This window comes from Lissotriton helveticus, chromosome 11 (genome assembly GCF_964261635.1).
Source record: "Lissotriton helveticus chromosome 11, aLisHel1.1, whole genome shotgun sequence".
Classification (NCBI taxonomy): Eukaryota; Metazoa; Chordata; class Amphibia; order Caudata; family Salamandridae; genus Lissotriton; species Lissotriton helveticus.
The window spans coordinates 310,061,406-310,080,752 of record NC_136072.1 but is presented as its reverse complement, the minus strand read 5'-3'; the positions used below and the strand labels follow the sequence as shown (position 1 = coordinate 310,080,752).

The window sequence follows — 19,347 nt, the reverse complement described above, 5'->3', positions numbered from 1 at the left end:
ACCGAGGATTTTCAAAAAAAATTCTTCGAGCCACTTGAGTGTCAGATTATTCCATAAAACGACTGTCATAAATGAGTTTGCTACAGCCAGAATACCTACTCACTTTCTTTAATCATTGGATGGTTGATTTAGTGTTAAATCTATGTTTTCAGAGTTTCATTTTTTATCTAGTGCGAGAGAAATCTCAAACTTGGTTTGTTTGGACCAGAAGTGGATGGCCATTGCATAAAATAGTAAAAGTCAAGGGCACAGAAGCATAAACCCCATTCTTTGTATCCAGCTACAACATTAACCTAAGTTATATCTTACATCCCTTAAGCCACTCTCCACACCCATTCATCAAAACCCTTCTGAGCAGCTATAAGAGCCGCCTCTCACACTTTTACAGGTGCCGGAAAAAAATCATACAAACGTGACGGTAATGTACACTTTTTAAGTACAATGATTTCCACTAAAACATTGGGTTTGCACTAGTCCACCACATACAGTCCTCTAATTACACAGTGTTTCAACAAAATTGTTATTACTAGGTTATTTATTGAATTGACGATGGTTTTCAGAATCGAAATCTCACATGACTCTTTAGACAGGTATAGGCGATGGGAGACTCACTATTTGTGTATATTTATTTCATGTAATTTGCGAATTTATGAGATTCCGAGTTTTGAAGTTAACTGGGAAACTAAAGACACCAGTGCATTGCTATGGAAGGACTTTTCATTTATTATTCAAACTATCACTCCATAGATCGGCATATCACCCGCTACTTTACATAGCAAAATCGTGAACTGTGGTGATTTGAAAGGATGTGATGATTTGAAAGAAGTGGTACAATAATTCCGGTTTCATATTTATTTTATATACTTAGAGTTCATTAAGTTTAGAAGTTAACTGGCGAATTAAAGACTCTAGTGCATCGGCATGAACAGACTTTCATTTATTTGTCAAATTATGAAATAATTACATTATTCACTCAAGTGGTCGGCAAATTACCCACTCCCTTACATAATGAAATACTAAAAAATGGATATTTGAAAGGGTAGTACAATAATTCCGGTCTACAAAAAGGGTAAACTCAGAAGAATGTTGAAATATATCATTAATAGACTCCATTCTGAAATATTTTATTATTCACTTGCCTAAGGCAATAAACTGCAAAATGCTGCTGCAAGAAGAATAGGTTTGACGAAAGTAAAATAATTGATCTATTGAAAGTAGGTACTTTCAATCAAATCATACATCATCTTTGCGTTATATGGGATCTTCAGGCCTGGGACTCAAGAAGACAGCAGAAAAGAGATGTTTTGTTGCTACATCGAGTTCCAGAAACCATTTAACAGGGTTGCTACAGTGGCTTTATGGTAAATGCACAAAGCTGAGGGAAATTATGCTGCTCTTACAATTGTATGAGTAAAGCTCCATAACACAATAGTACAATTTCACAGTTAAGAACCTGGTATATAGCACACTGGCAGATAAAATCCAGATCTAGAAAGTCCTGCAATATGTTTTGGAAAATTAACATTTAGCTAATATCTAGCAGACCCAACTGATTTTGAACTCATGTCAAATCTTTCCCACCTAGAGTTAAAAGCGTGAAAGTACTCTTTTTTACTTAGTTGGGACGGAAAAGCTCCCTGCATGGAGAGACACTGCCCTGAGCGGCCAAGCTGCAGCAATATCTGGATCCTTGGTACCGATTATTTCCTCACAACCGAATATGGATCATGCATGTGCCACGACTTACACCCGTCTCATCGATAACTGTGTTATTAGGCTGGGAGAGGCACACAAAGCGTTACTCTGGTGTGTAGTAAAGGGCTTCCGCCTTGTCAGGGGTTAAGGAGCACGAGCGCGGTGGTGGCAGCATGCCGGTTTTGTGAGAAGTGATCAGTAAAGTGAACAGGCCTTTTTTTACCTGTGTCAATGGTGTGGGCCTACTGACCCACCCCTTAAAGTTATGCTGCCCTTCATCATGTGTCTATATACCGCTGTGCAGCTTGTGAGTGCGTGTTGTAATGTGCCTGTATATAGTACAGTGCATGGCGGCCTATGGGTTCCATATTGGAAGCCCAAGGTCTTAGAAAGGCACGTGGAGGTGGTGGAGCCATTACAGGCACATTTGTGATTTGAGAGCTGTTAGACTCACACATACTGGAGAAGGGGGGTGGGGGGAAGGATTTCTTTTGTGCAATTCAAAAGGGTTCTCTCATTACGAAAAGGCCACTGGTCCCTGGGGCCTGGACACATCTCAGGAAGGATTTGGGGCTAATACGGGAATCATAAAGAAAAGGGCTGGAGGCCTTGATTCCATTTTAATAGTTTACTCCCACGGCCTGTGTATGGGGCTATCAAGTTTGAAGTTGATGATGCTGTGACTCCGCGTGACGGCATCAGAGCCATAAGAAGACCTTGGAGTACTGGCATCAGTTCAACCCATTTTTTCTGTGCTTTCAGGGTGAACCAACAACAATTCTACAAGTATGCACAGTATACACAACCAAATAAAACTGGAAATTCTACTGAGACATTTCCTAGTGAATCAGTTTCACAATATTCCAATCATCCCAATAATAAAATGCAGAAATAACATGTTAATTATTTTCTACCCCAGAGAGGGGGTCATCACAGAAAAGCTCAGAACTCCAGGGCAGGGGAGGACACAGTACATACTTGATGTGGCAAAGTTTGACCGCATCCCTTGATCGACACGAAAAGCAAGGAACCCTGGGAACGTTGGGGGTGGGGCTAGAAGCAGCTATACGATAGGTTTATAAAACCTGGCTGTGGGAGATCTGCGAAGGGGGGTGGGAAAAATGTAAGTTGGGTGTTAGGATAGGCAAGGGAGCATTGTAATACTGCGAGACCCACACTGACCCTCCAACTGTTGAATGGACTCAAGGAACTGGTAAATTAACATATTACGAGGGGGGTATTGGAATTGGAATGGAAATGTAATGATTGTTATTCCATGTTTTTTGTGGAAACCCCAATAAAACAGGTTTAAAAAAAAAATGTTAATAATTTTACGGTATAAACAGGCAGGCAACAGGGAGGTAGGGTGATCAGTGAGGAATCCACAGGCAGATACTGTATCGAATAGAAAAAGCCTTACCGATGTTAAGTAACTTGTTCTCCTGATGGATACATCTGTCTTTGATTCCTCACCTTTTGAATTGAATCGTCAAACAGTCCAACTCCTGGCGGAGGGTGCCTGCATATCTTTACCAAAAAACCTCGCAGCACAGAACGTGCAAAAAGGCCGTCCCTTCTCACCTCGGAATCTAAGCAATAATGCTTTGCAAAAGTGTGGAGGGAGTCCAAAGTTGCCGCCTTGCAGATGTCTACAACAGGGACACCTCTAGCTAAAGCCAAAAAAAGAAGACTCCGCTCTGGTGGAATGAGCCCGAATACCTTCAGGAGGCCCCTTCTTGGCCAAGGATAAGCATATTAGAAAGTAAGTATCTTTTGGCTACTAGTTATCTGACACACCTGATCAGGTCTTAGTCTAAGATTGCCAATATCAATACAAACTATAGATAAACAACAAAGTAACTGACTCACAGGTTTAATTTTCAGCCTGTGCAACAAAGCCTTTTTAAGTATGATAATTCGGTTTTATTTTACTTATAGTCACATAAAAGACATCTTCTTCACTGGATGCCAAGTCTGTCCGTAATCAGGGACATAAAGTAAGAAAATATAAACTACCGAACAACACCCTGTTCCAGCATATTTATAACTCAAGTGCTCACAATACTTAATGGCTGTAAAATTATCTAATAGTAAAACAACCACACTAATGAAAGTTTTCATACCTCCCCAGTATATTTTTAGCTTTGACTATCTGGCAAGAAGTGCCTTACAGCCATCAACATCACAAAGGATCGCTGAAATCGCCAAAATAATAGATACAAGGTTAATTTTTGGAAATTTTTATGAATACTTATGGAGTATTGTTCACTGGGGAAGACCAATATCACTGTGTGACCTATACTATTCCACTTATGTGATGGCTTCTATCCTTTAGTCTTCTTTTGTCTTTAATCACATTGCCTCTCACACAATGCCTCTAATGGTGGTCTGGCGCCATCATTAACTCATATCTTATTGAGTTGCTCTGATTTGATTCACTGCCTTTTAACTTCCTAGTGCAAACATCAAATAATGCACTCTTACATGGTGGCATGAAGTTTATCATAAAATAGGAGAACCGTGTATCTTATATATAATGTTCTTTCTACAGAAATCAACCTTGATCTACTGTGGATCATTTTCCTGACAAAGGCACAGCGCCGAAACGTGTGTCGAACGCAAGAGATTATTACTTGTGTGCCACACTGCCTTTTCTTCAAACATTGAAATTGTTATCATTGCATTTATCTGAAATGTAGAAAAATTGCAATTTTTAATGTACACTAGTCTCTTTGAAGTATGAATAGTTGAGTTTGTATGGGACCTTGTCTTTTCTAATGAAATTAATTTTCTTATATTATCATCAATAAAAATTATGTCTATTTTGTAAAACATATCCAGATACAGTTGGTTCTCCTTTCATCCATGTTGGTTTGTCATTAACTGTTGAAATCATATTTATGTTTATAAATTTGTTGCCTCTGTACACTATACAGCATTCTTTTGTGGACAGCCTTGCCCTTCATCTTGCCCACATAACCAATGAAGAGTTGGTTGTCCAACCTGGAGCGTTTAGTCCTATTCAGGTAGAAGCTAACTGCCCTCTTAGGGTCCAGGTGGTGAAGTCTCTCCTCCTCCTTAGAAGAGTGAGTGGAGAATAGAAAGTGGGTAGACTAATAGATTGCCCTAGGTGGAAAGGAGTGACCTCCTTAGGTAGGAAAGCAGCTCTGGTCCTAAGAACCATCTTATCCGCATGAAATGAGGTAAATGGAGGCTTGGAGCTAAGAGCCTGCAGCTCACACACTCTCCTAGTAGAAGTGACTGCAATCACAAATATTGTCTTAAACGCTAAGAACCTCAAAGGGCAACTATGCAATGGTTCTAAGAGAGACCCCATCAATAAAGTGAGAACCATATTCAAATCCCACTGAGGCATGATAAAGGGAATGGGAGGAACCTATTGGTGAGAACCTTAATGAATCTCATAACTATGGGAGATTTCAATAAAGAGGGTTGATCTGGTAAACAGAGGGAAGCCAAAAAGGCAGGCGGGTAGCCTTTAACAGTAGCTACTGCACAACGTTGTTGAGCCTGGGAAAGAGAAACTCTGAATATCAGATAAATGGGCCTGCAAAGGATCAATCGATCTCTCTCACTACCACTCAATAAACTTGACCCACCTATCAGAATAGACAGTTTTGGTGGAGTGCCTGCTGGACGATAAAATAACATTCACCATATCTGGCAGGAGAGAGAAACCGGTCAGGTTGCCCTGTTCAATCTCCAGGTATGAAGGTGTAGGCTCTGGAGGTGGGGGTGTAGAACCTGCCCTGAGACTGAGAGCAAAACTGCCCTGAGAGGGAGAAGGAGCGGAGGGTGCAATGAGAGGTAAAGGAGGTCTGTGTACCACACCCTTTGCGGCCAATCCGGGGCGATCAATATGACCTAGGCCCGGTCTTGGCGAATCTTCCTCAGAACCCGAGGAATCAAGGGTATGGGAGGAAACGTGTAAAAAGCTCTGAGCCCCAGTCTAACTGAAATGCGTCCCCCAAAGCTCCCCGCATCGGATATTGGAGACTTCAGAACGACGGGCAGTGCACGTTCTCGTGAGAGGCAAACAGGTCCAACCGAGAAAACCCCCACATTCTGAAATGTGATTGACCACTTCCAGATGGAGACACCACTCGTGATCGACCGAGTACTGCCTATTGAGGCCGTCTGCACGAACATTCAGCACTCCTGCCAGATGATGCGCAATCATAAAAATCTGATGGGCCTGAGCCCAGGACCAGAGTCGCAGAGCCTCTCTGCAGAGATGATACGACCCTACTCCTCCCTGTTTGTTGATGTACCACATCACTGTAGTGTTGACCGTCAGGACCTGAATCGAATGACCGTGAAGGGAGGGAAGAAAGGCCTTGAGAGCCAAACATATCGCCTGCAATTCAAGAAGATTGATGTGAAACTATCTTTCCTCTGGAGACCAAAGGTCTTTGACCCCAAGATCCCCAGAATAGATTCCCACCCTAGAGTGGAGGCATCCTTTATCTCTGTGGCCACTGGAGAAGGAGGTTGAAATGGCTTCCATTGAGAAAGGTTGCCTGGAACACTCCACCACACCAGGTCAGCTGCAGTGTCTCTGGAGATCCTGACCACCTCCTTGAGATCCCCATTGTATTGAAATCACTGCCTGCTGAGGCACCACTGGAGGGCCCTCGTGTGCTAGCGTGCATGGCTGACCAACAGTATGCAAGAAGCAAACAGACAGAGCAGGCGCAAGACCTTCAGCACTGGAACAACCATTTCATAGTGAATACGTGGAATCATAGCCTGGATGTCTTGCATCCTCTGCAGAGGCGGGTTGGCACGACTCACAGTAGTGTCTAGTACAGTCCCTTTGAACAGGTTGCACTGAGAGGGCACCAGGTGAGATTTAGGTAGACCCAAGTGGAACAACCGACGCCTTGTTACTTGCAAATGATGCAGCACCATCTTTGGCGACTTTGCTCTGATCAGCCAGTCATCAAGATGGGGAAAAAAAGGAATCCCGACCTTCTGAGATGTGCTGCTACCACCCCCATCACCTTTGTGAAGACCCGAGGTGCGCAATTGAAACCGAACAGAAGGACAACAAACTGGTAGTGCTGAGACCCCAGCGTAAAACGGTGATACTTCCGATGAGACTTCAGGATGAAAGATGTGAAAATATGTATCCTGAAAATCGATCAACACAATGCAGTCTTCCTGTTGCAAAGCTAGAAGAATCTGAGCTAGGTGAGCATCTTGAACTTCTCGTGCATGAGGTAAGATGTCAAGATCCTGAGGGCTATGATCAGCTTCAATCGGTCGTCCTTTTTGGGAATCAGGAAGTACCGGGAGTAGCTTCCCTGACTCCATTCCTGCCAAGGAATCACCTGTATCGCACCTTTCTTCAGCAAAGATAGAACTTTCTGCTGTAATAGCAACAGATGCTCATGGGAAACTCCCGGAAAGGTAGGGCATACACATTCTCCACGAGATTCAACACCAAGAGATCTGAAGTAACACACTGCCAATTTCGTAGAAATTGGACACCCGTCCTCCCACAGGGCCAACATGCTCTAGGATGGAAGACTAGAGAGGCTTCCCGGCCATACCAGTTGGAGGGGCAGGAGAGGAGGAGGAGATTTGCTGCTGAGCTGCGCCTCGCAGACAATCCTCTACTGTTTCCCCTGTATGACCTGTACAGAGGGTTAGCCTGTTGCTGCTAGTGCGACTGTTGCTGCTTGGCTCAAAAGAATGAAGTCCTGCCAAAACTGCAAAACCTGCGGTATCCAAAAGCCCTGGATTGGGACTAAAGGCCCAACGATCTCGCTGTGGCTCTTCTATCTTTAAGACGCTGTAACGCTAAGTCAGCTTTAGCACCAAAGAGACTAGAACCGTCAAAATGTAAGTCCAATAGGATAGCCTGTACGTCCGGCGAAAACCCAGACCCCTTAGCCAAGCGTGTATCCTGTTTGCAACAGAGGAACCCATTACCCTGGTAAAAGAGTCCGCAGTATCCAGCCTAATCGAATGATCTGACGGGCCGCAGCTTGAGTGTCAGATAGTACTTCCGTAAAATGGCCCTCAACATCATTTGGATGTTTCGGGAGTATCTCCCTTGCAGAGTCCATTAGAGCATGGATATAGCCACCCAAGAGGCATGTTGCATTTGCTTAATTTAGAGCTATATTAGCCAAAGAAAATACTTTCTTTGCCGATTGGTCGATCCGTTTAGATTCTCTATTAGCAGGCGTAGATGAGAATGAGCCTGCAGACTGTTTAGGGGAACGCAAAGCCTGGACTACCAAACTATCAGTAGACGGGTGGGTGGAAAGAAAAGCAGGATATCCCAGAGCCAACTTATACCTTCTCGCAACGAACCTGTACACCGCAGGAGCAGTCATTGGCTTCTGCCACACTTCTTAGATAGGCTCAGTCAAAGCCTCATTAAACGGAAGCAGGGGTTCTGAAACAGAAAAAGGAGAATGGAGTACCTCTGTTTAAATGTTTGATTTAATTCTGCAGTAGCCAATTGCAAACCCAGCAGATCCGCTGTGGGATAGAGTAGCGGTGAAGCTGGAAATGACAACGCTCCCCTCCCCACATACTCCAATAATAGACACCCTGATTTCAAAATGGAAATGCGGTAGGATGCCTTGATTGCTTGGACGGACAGAGGATGATGAAGAGTGGGCAATATGTCTGTTGAAGAAGCCATCGACTCATTTGAGAGAGTCAAGGGATGTCAGGGGTCCCAAAGGGGGAGGTGGGGGATATCATTACTGCCAGATTGGCTACTAGGTCCTTCATAACTCTGTTAGACCCTATGCTGGATGAGCAATGACTCCCTTTGAAATAAGGCTCATTGCAAATGAAAAAGTTAAGAAACATTTCTCTGGCATTTACACATTTCTCACTGTGAGAACCTGGCTTGGTATATGGTGCACACTTTTGTAATTGGGCACCCTGCACCAATTCAGAAGACCCTTATGGTGATTTTAGTGGTCTCGGACAACCTTAGAAAGCTCTCTAAGTGGTATCTGGGGAGAGCAGCCTTCAGGCCTATTTCAGAAGGAGTGTAAAGAAGCTTTTTTACCAGAGCATAATTTTATTGGTATAGATTAAGTGAAATAGAACCACACAGTGTATTTATAAAAACATGTACTTATTATAAGACACTCACTAAAACATACAAATATCTTCTAGCAGAAGATAGACACAATGAACACAATAAATTTCAATAGAAACAGGTAGGCAGCACCAAGCCATATACTAAAATAGTGGTATGTGAAGCAACACTCATATCAAGACTATACCCCAAAGACGTAGAAGTGCTGGGACCCAAGGAACCACCCAAGTTAAGTAACCAGGAATCCCACGGAGGCTGTGTGCAGACTGGTATCACAACTGCGGGCTCTAAAGAAGAAGGACCCTTCACAGTGGACCCTGAAGAAACCCAGTGGAAGACAGGAGTTTGGCAAGCCACCCCCCCCGTGGATACCCTAGGAACCAGGATACCTACACCAGGGAAGCTGTGTGCATAGGTGCGAAGTGGGTTCAAAAACCGCCAAACTCAATGGAGGACTGCAGGAAGATGCTGCTGCTGGAGAACCCAAAGGTGGATTCAGGATGAGAAATACCTGCAAGCAGAGGGGACCGAGTCTATGCCACTTTGAAGTGACTAGGAGGCCGGGAAGATGAATACCCACTAAAGTTGAGTGTTGTAGGAGAGCTGACAGTGACCTTGAAAGAAACTTGGTATCGCTTTGTTTGCCCTAAGTTGGCAGGGTATGCCCAGACGTGGGTCCCTTGCTCACTTTGCCACTGGATTCAAGCTAGCCTGGCTGATGACGGCTGATTAGCCAGAAACCGGTCCCAGGCTGCTTGTTTCCGGTCCAGGGAAGACATGGCTTGGCAGTTCGGGCTGGACTGTTCCCATGAGGCACAGGGTCAGACTGATTTGCATATGGCCATGTCTGAACTGGGGTGGTGGAGTGAGCTAAAGAATGATGATGGATTAAACCCAGATCAGTTGACTGGGGGTGAGTGTTTGATTTGCTCAAACGCTCAGTCCATCATCCTCTTTGGTATCGCTTTGAAAGAAACTGCGGCTGTGTGGACCAGGCAATGTTGTAGAAGACCAGGATCTGTGCACGAGATGTCAAGAGTTAAGTGGTCGGTGTCCATCGCAAGCACCAACAAGCCTTTGCAACTACAACCAATGTGGAAAGTGAACAAGGTAAGAAGACTCAAGAGGATCCACAGGCCAGAGGAACATTAGCCGCAAGAGGACCTCAAGCAGCTCACCAAAGATGTAGGCCCACGATGCAAGTGATGCAGTGAAGGCAAAGATATTGGTCACAGGAGATGCTTGAGGTGAGGGCTACTTGGAGCCCGAAGATCTTGGCAGCAGGAAGCCAACAAGTTTTTGCAACTGCAAGTCGACGCAGTGCACAGGGTTTTAGTTCCTGCAGCTCAGACGAGGGATACTGGCCTCTAACTTGGTGAGAGGACAGGGCAGGCCTTGAGGGATGTGAAGAACCACAAACTGTGCTGCTGAGCCTTTCGGAGTCTGTGGGAGACCAGGATCAGCAGACCGGTCAGATTAGTTGTGGTGCCTGCAAATGCAAGGAAGTGACTCCTTCACTTCAAGGGAGATTCCGTCAGGTATCTTGGATGCCCACAGGCCTTAGAAGGTTCCTGTATGGAGCATGAGCACTGCAGCAGACGAGCAGGGCGAGGAGATCAGGAGCAGCAGGAGCCTTTCCAGTTGCAGCCTTGATGCCTAGAGCGAAGTCCAGAGTGCCCAGACGGTCGAAAAGAAGTGGTGTCTTGAAATCAATCTTGTTCCATGACGAATCTAGGGACCCACATTCATGTAAACCTCTAAGTACCCTAAGGAAAGATTTGTGACGATTCAGGGTTCCCTCCCAGGGGCGGGGTCGGAAAGTAGGGAGGATACACCCATGACCTTTGTCCAGTTTTGAGCAACGTGGAGCCAACGGCTCCCTGATCTGGTTTGAACTGGACTATACAAGGTGGGCACCAAATGTGCCCTTCAACCATACTGAGTGGCACTGGCAAGCGCTCCCACCCGGTCCCAATACACTAAACCATGTCTGGTAGGTGGTCACATCTCCCTGTGACAGGATACCTATTGTTCTGCCTTCCTCTGCTCAATCTTGGCTCAGCAGGAGAAGGGCAGAATCAGGTCTCTGGTCGGCAGCAGCCATGTTGTGCTGTTCGGCTCTAGAAGACTGGTACCAGGAGCACTGAGGGCCTCCCAGAGGAGCCTTACAGTGCATGGAATCATACCTCCCACACTGTTTACGGTTGGGGGTATGATTGACAGGTTTGATACCAAACATGACAGGGTTCATTACAGACAGTTTAGAAATGGTCATCGCGTAATGACGCATGGGCAACTTTAGGTATCGTAATGGCTGTTGCACTAACAGCCCTGGAGAATGGACTCCGAAGGCGGTAGGAGTGTCCTACTCATTCAGGGGCACCCTCACACTTAGAACCGAGCACCCTGCCTTCAGGCCTGAATGTCTTTCTTTAGGGGTGACCTATATGTTTTAGGTGCAGTGACCTTGGATATAGGGAAACCTATATCTTTCCTAAGTGGTGCTAGCACCACCGTACACAGGCTGCAATGGCAGGCCTGTAGTTACAGTTTGAGTGGTTCCCCAAGGGTGGCATAATGCAGGCTTCAGCCCATGGGGGGCCACTGGTGTACCTATGCCCTGGGTACCTCAGTACCATATACTAGGGACTGATAAGGTTACACCAGTCTCCAATCTGTGATGTACCCAAGTACTTACCATACCAATTTAGGTGAGAAAGCACAGCGATTGGGGTACTGATTAGCAGTATCCCAGTCAGACTAGTCAGAAACAGCACAGCACCAGGCAAAAAGTGGGGGTAACCATAAAAGCAGATCCTACTTTCCTACACTCACTCATGTAGCGGAGATAAAAAAACAATAGGGTTGAAGAAATGAAAAGTCGAAACAGGCAGGCCATTCACGAACAAGAAGTGAGAAGAGATTCACTATAGGACACACATAGTGGCGCCGGGATCAACATGAATTGTAGGCTTGTGCTCCAGTCTCCTCAACTGTCAATTATGGCACGTGTGCCAGAAGTGTCATCACACATTACAAGTAGGAAAGGCCAAGTACAGAGCAAGGGCTGGCCCTGTTCCTCCTTAGGAGGGGGCTTTGGCATTATTTTTTTAATTCCTTGCTGTGACGATTCTTGGAGTCACCCACATTTTCACTCACTCAACCTCATTTTTCTCTGAACATGGGGAAGAACACCTGGTGCATTTTGCTAAAACAGGTAGACCATGGTAACACAGGTATTGAAATCGGCCAATTGTACATTTGACATTCAGGAGCTCAATCAATGTTCTTTAATTTTTAACTCCAACATTTCAATGAGCCTTCAGTTTTGTTTCTTGGGTGTCTGTTGGGGGAGGGGGTCTCTTAAAACTCGTGCAATTGATGGGTACCGACCGGCCATGAAGATTACCACCTTCAATTGAGTAACTAGGGAAATGGGGGAGTGAGTCCTGGTCTCAAAGACCATCCTGAAAATGTACTTACGTGTACTAGTAGGAGTGGAAGATATTCAATAGATCAATAATTCTGGATAGGAGCTTCGCGCGCATCCGAGATGGCCGCGTGAGCACAGGGCTCCCGAGACCCTCGCCGCCTCCCGCATTTATCCTGAATAATATCCTGATTCCGAAGATGGGTTATTGAAGGCGCAGCCCAGCTGATGTACTAGCTGCTTTCAGGAATCGATTTGGACTTCGGGATCCTGAGCTACGCCATCCTGCACTTTTGAGGCCTACCCCTGTGGAGCTGCCTGGGCCTTGAGTCGCGGCTGTACCCGGGCAGTAATTCGACAACACCGGCTAAAGGGATCCAGATCACGGCCCGAATTAACTTTCAGTTTCGTTTTTGCCGCCTGGCGATCCTCCTCATCATGACAGACACTGGGCGCAGCTGGCTCCCGTGCTCATTACCTGGGCTGGGGGCCGGCGAGTGCTTGGCTGTGGAATTACATTGGCTTTTATCTGCCTTTTGTTATCCCGTGGGTGAACTCTGAGGAGCCATTAGGACCAGATCTCAAGCGCCCCCCGGGGCACCCAGCCCGCCATGACAGGCAAGCCCGAGGGTGACAAACGGAAAGTCAAGACCACCTTCCGAGGAGGTGCAACCCAAACGAATGTTATGGACCGTTACACTCATCCTAAAGGATCCCCTGGTGGCACACCGAAGGTCCGGGAAGAGGCGACTGATGAACCTACTGTGTCGGTGGATCTAACGTTACAAGACGTCATGAGCGCCATTGCTGGCATCAAGACATCTATTGGCCAGCAATACGAGGCCCTGGCCCTGAAGCTAGACACGGTGGCCATCGACGTTAATCTTATCAGAACTGATTTGGCGAAGACAAATGAAAAGGTCAAAGCTCTAGATCTGAAGACCTCCAACCTCACGACGGACATGTCCGACATGCAAACAGAGGTGCGCAACTTGAGATCCGCCAATGATTTCTTCGCTCGTCGACTGGAGGATTTTGAGGGCCGTGCAAGGCGCAATAACGTGCGTATTATTGGGGTCCCGGAGAACTCTGGATCACTGTCGACTGATCTTCGTGTCGAAGACCTCATCCTTAATCACCTCACCCCCAAGGGACTGAGTAAATTCTTTGCGGTGGAACGCGCACACAGAGTGCAGGGAGGACAAGCAAAGCCAGGTTTCCCCTCGTGGCCGATCATCACCAGAATTTTTAACTTCAGAGACCGGGACGCCATTTTGCAGGCTGCGCGGACAGGTGGTCCTACGCAGTTCGAAAACACCACAGTGAACTTTTATCCGGATTATTCCCAGTCCGTCCAGAAGCAAAGAATGGGATTTCAGGGGGTGAAGAGGCGTCTCAGGGATATGGACTTGAAGTATGCGATGCTGTTCCCGGCCCGGCTGCGTGTGGAATATGAGGATCGGACACTCTTTTTTGATCGCCCGGAGGGAGTGAGTGACTGGCTAGATACGTTGCCTACCCGTCGCGATCGCAGGGACCAAACAGGTAGTGCTGAAGGGGGACTATTGGAACAAGAATGAACAATGGCGCCCGAGTCCCGGACAATGAATACAATGGGCAGCTGTGGCTTGCTGACTTCTGTGATCGTCTGCCTTTAAGTGCTTCCCCGGAGGCGGCGGGGAATGAGGGACCCTTTCCTCCTCTGGGTTTCTTTGTGTAGATTAGTTTTTTGTTAGGGCGACAGGCACACTGCAAGTTGGGGTGGCTTTTGAGGCTATGCAGGGGTGCAGGGTGGGGGGAGTTGTGCTGGGGTATTGTTGGGGGGAGGGGGGTAAGTATGTTGGGAGTGTTTCATTTTCTTTCTTCTTCAAGGCAACAAACTGTTACGACTTTGGAGTGATGCTCGTTATGAGGTAGGAGATCGTGGGTTCGGATGGGGGTAGGGGGTTGAAACTGCTGTGCTGGAATGTGAATGGGTTGGGAGACCGGATAAAGAGGGGGGGTGGTCTTGCAGATGTTGCGACGCCTTTCCCCTGATGTTGTGCTACTGCAAGAGACTCATTTGATTGGAAATGCTTGCTACGCTCTGAACAGGCGGGGATTTCGTCTCGCTGCTCACTCTGGGTTCACCTCTAGTTCTAGAGGGGTGGGTATCTTGGTCAGGACTTCTCTTCCCCTGGAAATCGATGACATAGTTCTGGACTCTAGGGGGCGATATGTTGCACTCACAGGCAGGTGGGAGGGGAAAACTATCTCACTGATATCGGTGTACGTCCCACCTGGCTTAACAAACCACTACATTTGCAGACTTGGGACGAGTTGTTTTGGGTCTTCCAGATGGTGTCCTGATACTGGGTGGTGATTTTAATTCAGTTGTCTCTGGGAGGGAGGATCGCTACCCCCTCAGAGACCTCACGAGTGCACAATCTTGGTTGGGTGAATTTTTAGAAGCGTTGGGTCTTGTGGATTGTTGGAGGTTGATGCATCCAGAACAAGCATAGTACACTTTCCACTCAGGCGCACATGGTAGTCTTTCTAGATTGGATTATATTCTGATACCAGGTGCCCAGTCTTCGTCAATTGGGGAGATTAGACATCTAGCTCGAGGTATATCGGATCACTCCCCTCTATGGTTTCAGATAAATATGAATATAGGCGCTGATGGGAGAGTGGCCCCGATTAATCCATGGTATCTTCACAACCCCAAAACCCGTACTGAACTGATTAAGTCATTGGATCTGTACTTTGCAGAAAATGTGGGGTCTGTGTCTTCACCTGTTTCGCTGTGGGAAGCGTTTAAGACGGTCATCCGGGGACAAGCATTGTCGTTAATTGGGTGTGCTAAGAAAAGTAGAAATGAGGCAGTTGTCCGTCTTGAGGCTGAAATTACTGAGTTGGAGAGTGCCTTGGAGCAGAATGTTACCCGAGACATGCTTCACATCCTCAGTCTCAAGCAACTCGAATATAAGAATTTGGTTACCGACGCAGCTAAGATGATGAGTAGGGAACAGCAGGGACGATTGTATGATGTGGGCGATAAGGCAGGGAAATTGATTGCTTGGTTGGATAGAAAGGAGAGAGCAAACCGTGTGATTCCAGTGATTGAGAGATCTGATGGTATGCGAGTGACTGACCCGGTTGACATTGTTGAATGCTTTGCTGCTTATTTCCGAGAAGTTTATTCTCCGGTATCTGATAGGCCCGAGGAGGATTCTCATTTGTTGCTAAGGGATATCGCGTTGCCTTGTTTGTCTGAGTCCGATAGGGACTGGTTGGATGCTGCACCCTCAATTGACGAGGTAGCGCTCGCAGTGCGCTCTATTCGTCCGGAAAGGCACTGGGCCCTACTGGTCTTCCCATCGAACTGTATAAGCTGCGCCCTGACACGCTAGCACCATATCTCCGGGATATGTTTATGGCAGCGCGGGAAGCTGGCTCCCTTCCTCGTGATCAGCGCCTTGCGACCATTGTGGTGATCCATAAGGAGGGGAAGCCACGGGACCGCTGTGCGTCCTACAGGCCTATCTCACTCCTCAATGCTGAGCCTAAGATTCTTGCCAAGCTGCTCGCAAACCGCCTGATAAAAGTAGTCAGTGAACTGATCCATCCGGATCAGTCGGGCTTCATTCCAAATCGTAACACAGCCTTGAATTTGCGGCGCTTGCATGGTGTTCTCGCGAGGGCGACGTCACTGCGTGAGCCAGCCATCTTGGCGTCCCTGGATGCTACGATGGCCTTTGATACAATCGAATGGCCGTATCTCTGGGCTGCACTTGCAAAGTTTGGTTTTGGCGCTGGGTTTATTAGTTGGGTAAAACTTCTGTATGAGACGCCACTGGCAACGGTTGTGGTAAATGGCCGGGTCTCCGGGGCCTTTGTTCTTGGGAGAGGCACGCGGCAGGGTTGCCCTCTGTCTCCGCTTCTCTTTGCCCTCGCTTTGGAACCTCTCGCTGCCTGGCTACGGTGGGAGCCCTCGATGAGAGGTATACACTGGACTCCGAACTTTGAGGACCGCATATCGCTATATGCAGACGATATTTTGCTGTACCTCACGTCGCCTCAAAAATCGCTCAATGTATTGTTCGACGTGCTCAACTCGTTCCGGGAAAATTCTGGCCTCGTCATTCACTGGACCAAGTCTCATATATACGGGCGCGCTGGTGGCGTCCCCCTCCTGCCGTGTGGATGTCCTATCTGGGTGTCGCAGTCTGGTTTTAAATATCTGGGAGTTTTTATATCATTGGACCCCGCGGTCCGCTACGAGCGTAATCTACTTCCCCCGCTTCAACGTTTACGATCGGACGTGGTGAGTTGGCATAAATTACCGTTGTCTCCACTAGGGCGAGCGGCTCTTTTTAAAATGATGTCCTTACCGAGGCTTTTATATGCACTCCAGAATACATTTGATGTGATTCCGTCGAGGTACTTCCGAGAGATAGAATCCTTACAGAGGCAATTGATATGGGGCGGGCATTCGCGTATTGCTCTTCCAAAGTTAACGCTTCCCTGGTATGACGGCGGTATAGCACTTCCGGATATCAGGCGGTATTATTGGGCTTCCCAGCTTGCTGCAATTAACCACGGGATGTATGGCCCGGCGTTCAATCCAGCGTTTGAAATGGATAGATGGCTGTTACCCGGGGGAGACTATAACAGGGCGCTCTATTCTGGGTCCTCTCGCTTACAGCTTTCGGGTCCCACGGGGATAGCTGTACGAGTGTGGCATAGTGCGACTGCGGCTATGGGCTAGAGAGATCGATTGACCCGCGCGACTCCGCTTTACGCTTCTGCGAGACTGGGTTACCTGTGGCGAACGATAGGATTCGAGAAGTGGGATACGATTGGCATCAGTAAAGTGCGTGATCTCTGGGTTAAGGGCAGGATAAAGACTTTCGCAGAACTACAGGCGGAATATGAGCTAGGCGATAGGGAATTCTTTCGCTATGCTCAAGTTCGCCACGCGTTGAATTCGGTTTTCCCCGTGGGTAGCGACGTTCCGGATTCCTCCCCCCTCGAAGATCGTATATTAGATGGTCATATGCCGGATAGCACTATTTCTTTGATCTACAAAAAGATGATCAATGATCGCGCTCGAGCTTGCTCGAGCACCTTAGGGCAACCTGGATTGCGGATGGCATTGAATTAGACGACGAGGACTGGCAATCTGCGATCTCCTCTCCCAAGGAGGTCGCAATCCTGGCTCGTCTCCGCCTGGTCCAGCTTAAAATCATTCATCGGATTTATGTTACCGGCCCCCGCCTGATCCGTATGGGCTATTCGACGGATGGCTTGTGTAGGCGTGGTTGTGGTCTGCTTGGTACCTTTCTCCACATAATTTGGGAATGTCCTGAGATGGTGCTTTTCTGGAACTGTATACATGAGGTGATGAATGAAGTAACAGGTGTTGTGATGTTGCCAGAGGCCCGACGATGTTTGCTGAATGTATGGGGGCCAAACGAATATGAGTTGTCGCAGCTACGATGGACTACCCTTGGTAATATGATTGCTAAGAGAGACATTGCACAGCTTTGGGGGTCCCAAAGGCCCCCCCACAGTGGCGGCCTGGAAAGAGAACATGGACTGGTGCATGTTTAGAGAGAAGACTGTATATGTGGCGAGAGGAAGACCCAGAAAATGGGGGAAAATTTGGAATCAATGGAACTCGTACCGGGGAGATATATGTACGCCCCCTCTCACGGAGATCTCTAGTCCTCCCTGTCTCACTGACCCGACATTCCTGATGTAGTATTGCATATTTTATTCTTGATTTTGTGTTTCCTGCTACCAGCCCCCTCATCCGTGTACAACAACTCCTGTATCATACTATTGTGTATCTCCTGTCCTCCTTGAGCACTCGCCCGATTGATGTACTACTGTTATATTGCCTTGTCTGTTTTTTCTATGTTTCTTCTTATAATAAAAAGTTAAAAAAAAAAAATCTGAGTCAAGGACTCCAGAAGTTTGTATGCACACAAAAGCAGATATCTATTGATGTATTTTAATTACTTTGCGCTCTCTCTCTGTAAACTGTAAAAGTCAACTACTTAACAATAATGCAGAACAAAGTCAGCTGTTGGCCAACAATACCTGTCTGTGTGAGGTCTCCCATTTCACATAAGGCATGGCTGGGGTAACGAGGAAGGCTACTCAAGGAACCGTCCATCTGTCCTTTGGCGCCCTTAGCCATGTGACTGATGAATGCTTCCAGGTGAGGATGGAAGGGTTTCCTAAAAAAAAAATATACTGAACATTAAATATATTTTGGCAAGCTAAAAATGTACACTTATATAACCTTTCCTGTCATGAAACAATTTCGGTTTCAGCTTGCAATAGAGCACGCCTTTGAGGTCACCAGCATCTGACACACAGCATTGGCAAAATGAGATCCTTTCCCTCCCTGACCCTGAAACAGGGTAAAAATGCCACATATGGATGTATTCGTCCTGATCCTTCCCCATAATTAACCAAAGAGGTTATCTGGTTTTCTTGCCATTCGGAGGGTTGAAGATTAGTTTCCCCAGATACCTATAAGCAGTCTAGGCCGGAATGTTCAAACCAGGCAGGTCCACTGCTTTTCTCTCGCTTTCTTTCGAGCCTCTTTCTTTCCAATCTCTCTTTGTCTTTCCCCTTCTCTGATTTTGCCTGCAGTGCTTGATGCCATAAACCACAGGGAACTGGAGACAGAGGCTGTTGCGATCATTTCCTTAAAAAACCGGCCTCCAATGGCGCTAGCCCCTGGGAAGTGCCAGATGGAATAAATGGCCCTGGAAGAACTACCTGGGGTCCAATGTGAGCAATCTCTTCTTTTTAGCAGGACTTAGACAGTTTGAACACAGGTAGTCAACTGGGACAAACCTGACTGTGCAAATGTTCTCTTGATGGAGATAACAGAAAAGAGAAGTGGGGACGGCACCAGGGATTGAGTATCCTCGTCAGCTACCCTGGATATCGATTGCTACCGATAACACGGCAGACAGGTGCTGTATTACGCATTGTCATTGTTTGCGCCCGGCACACCTTTTAAAAGGTGCGCAGGGCACAAACAATGACAACGCACCCCATTATGATTAATGCACTGCCCCCAGGGCAGCTGCACACTCGCGCTGCCCTGAGGGCAGCGCATTAATGT

The 19,347-nt window shown here is 47.0% G+C and overlaps 1 protein-coding gene across 3 annotated transcripts in view; it reads right to left on the bottom strand.

Moving 5' to 3' along the window:
- Window positions 1-19,347, bottom strand: part of POLR2D (RNA polymerase II subunit D) — a 616,144-nt gene that overhangs the window by 340,365 nt on the left and 256,432 nt on the right. For all 3 annotated transcript variants that reach the window (XM_078665584.1, XM_078665582.1, XM_078665583.1), the window contains one exon: window positions 18,306-18,445. In XM_078665584.1, the coding sequence (XP_078521710.1) occupies window positions 18,306-18,445 (140 nt within the window). The remainder of the gene's footprint in view (window positions 1-18,305; window positions 18,446-19,347) is intronic.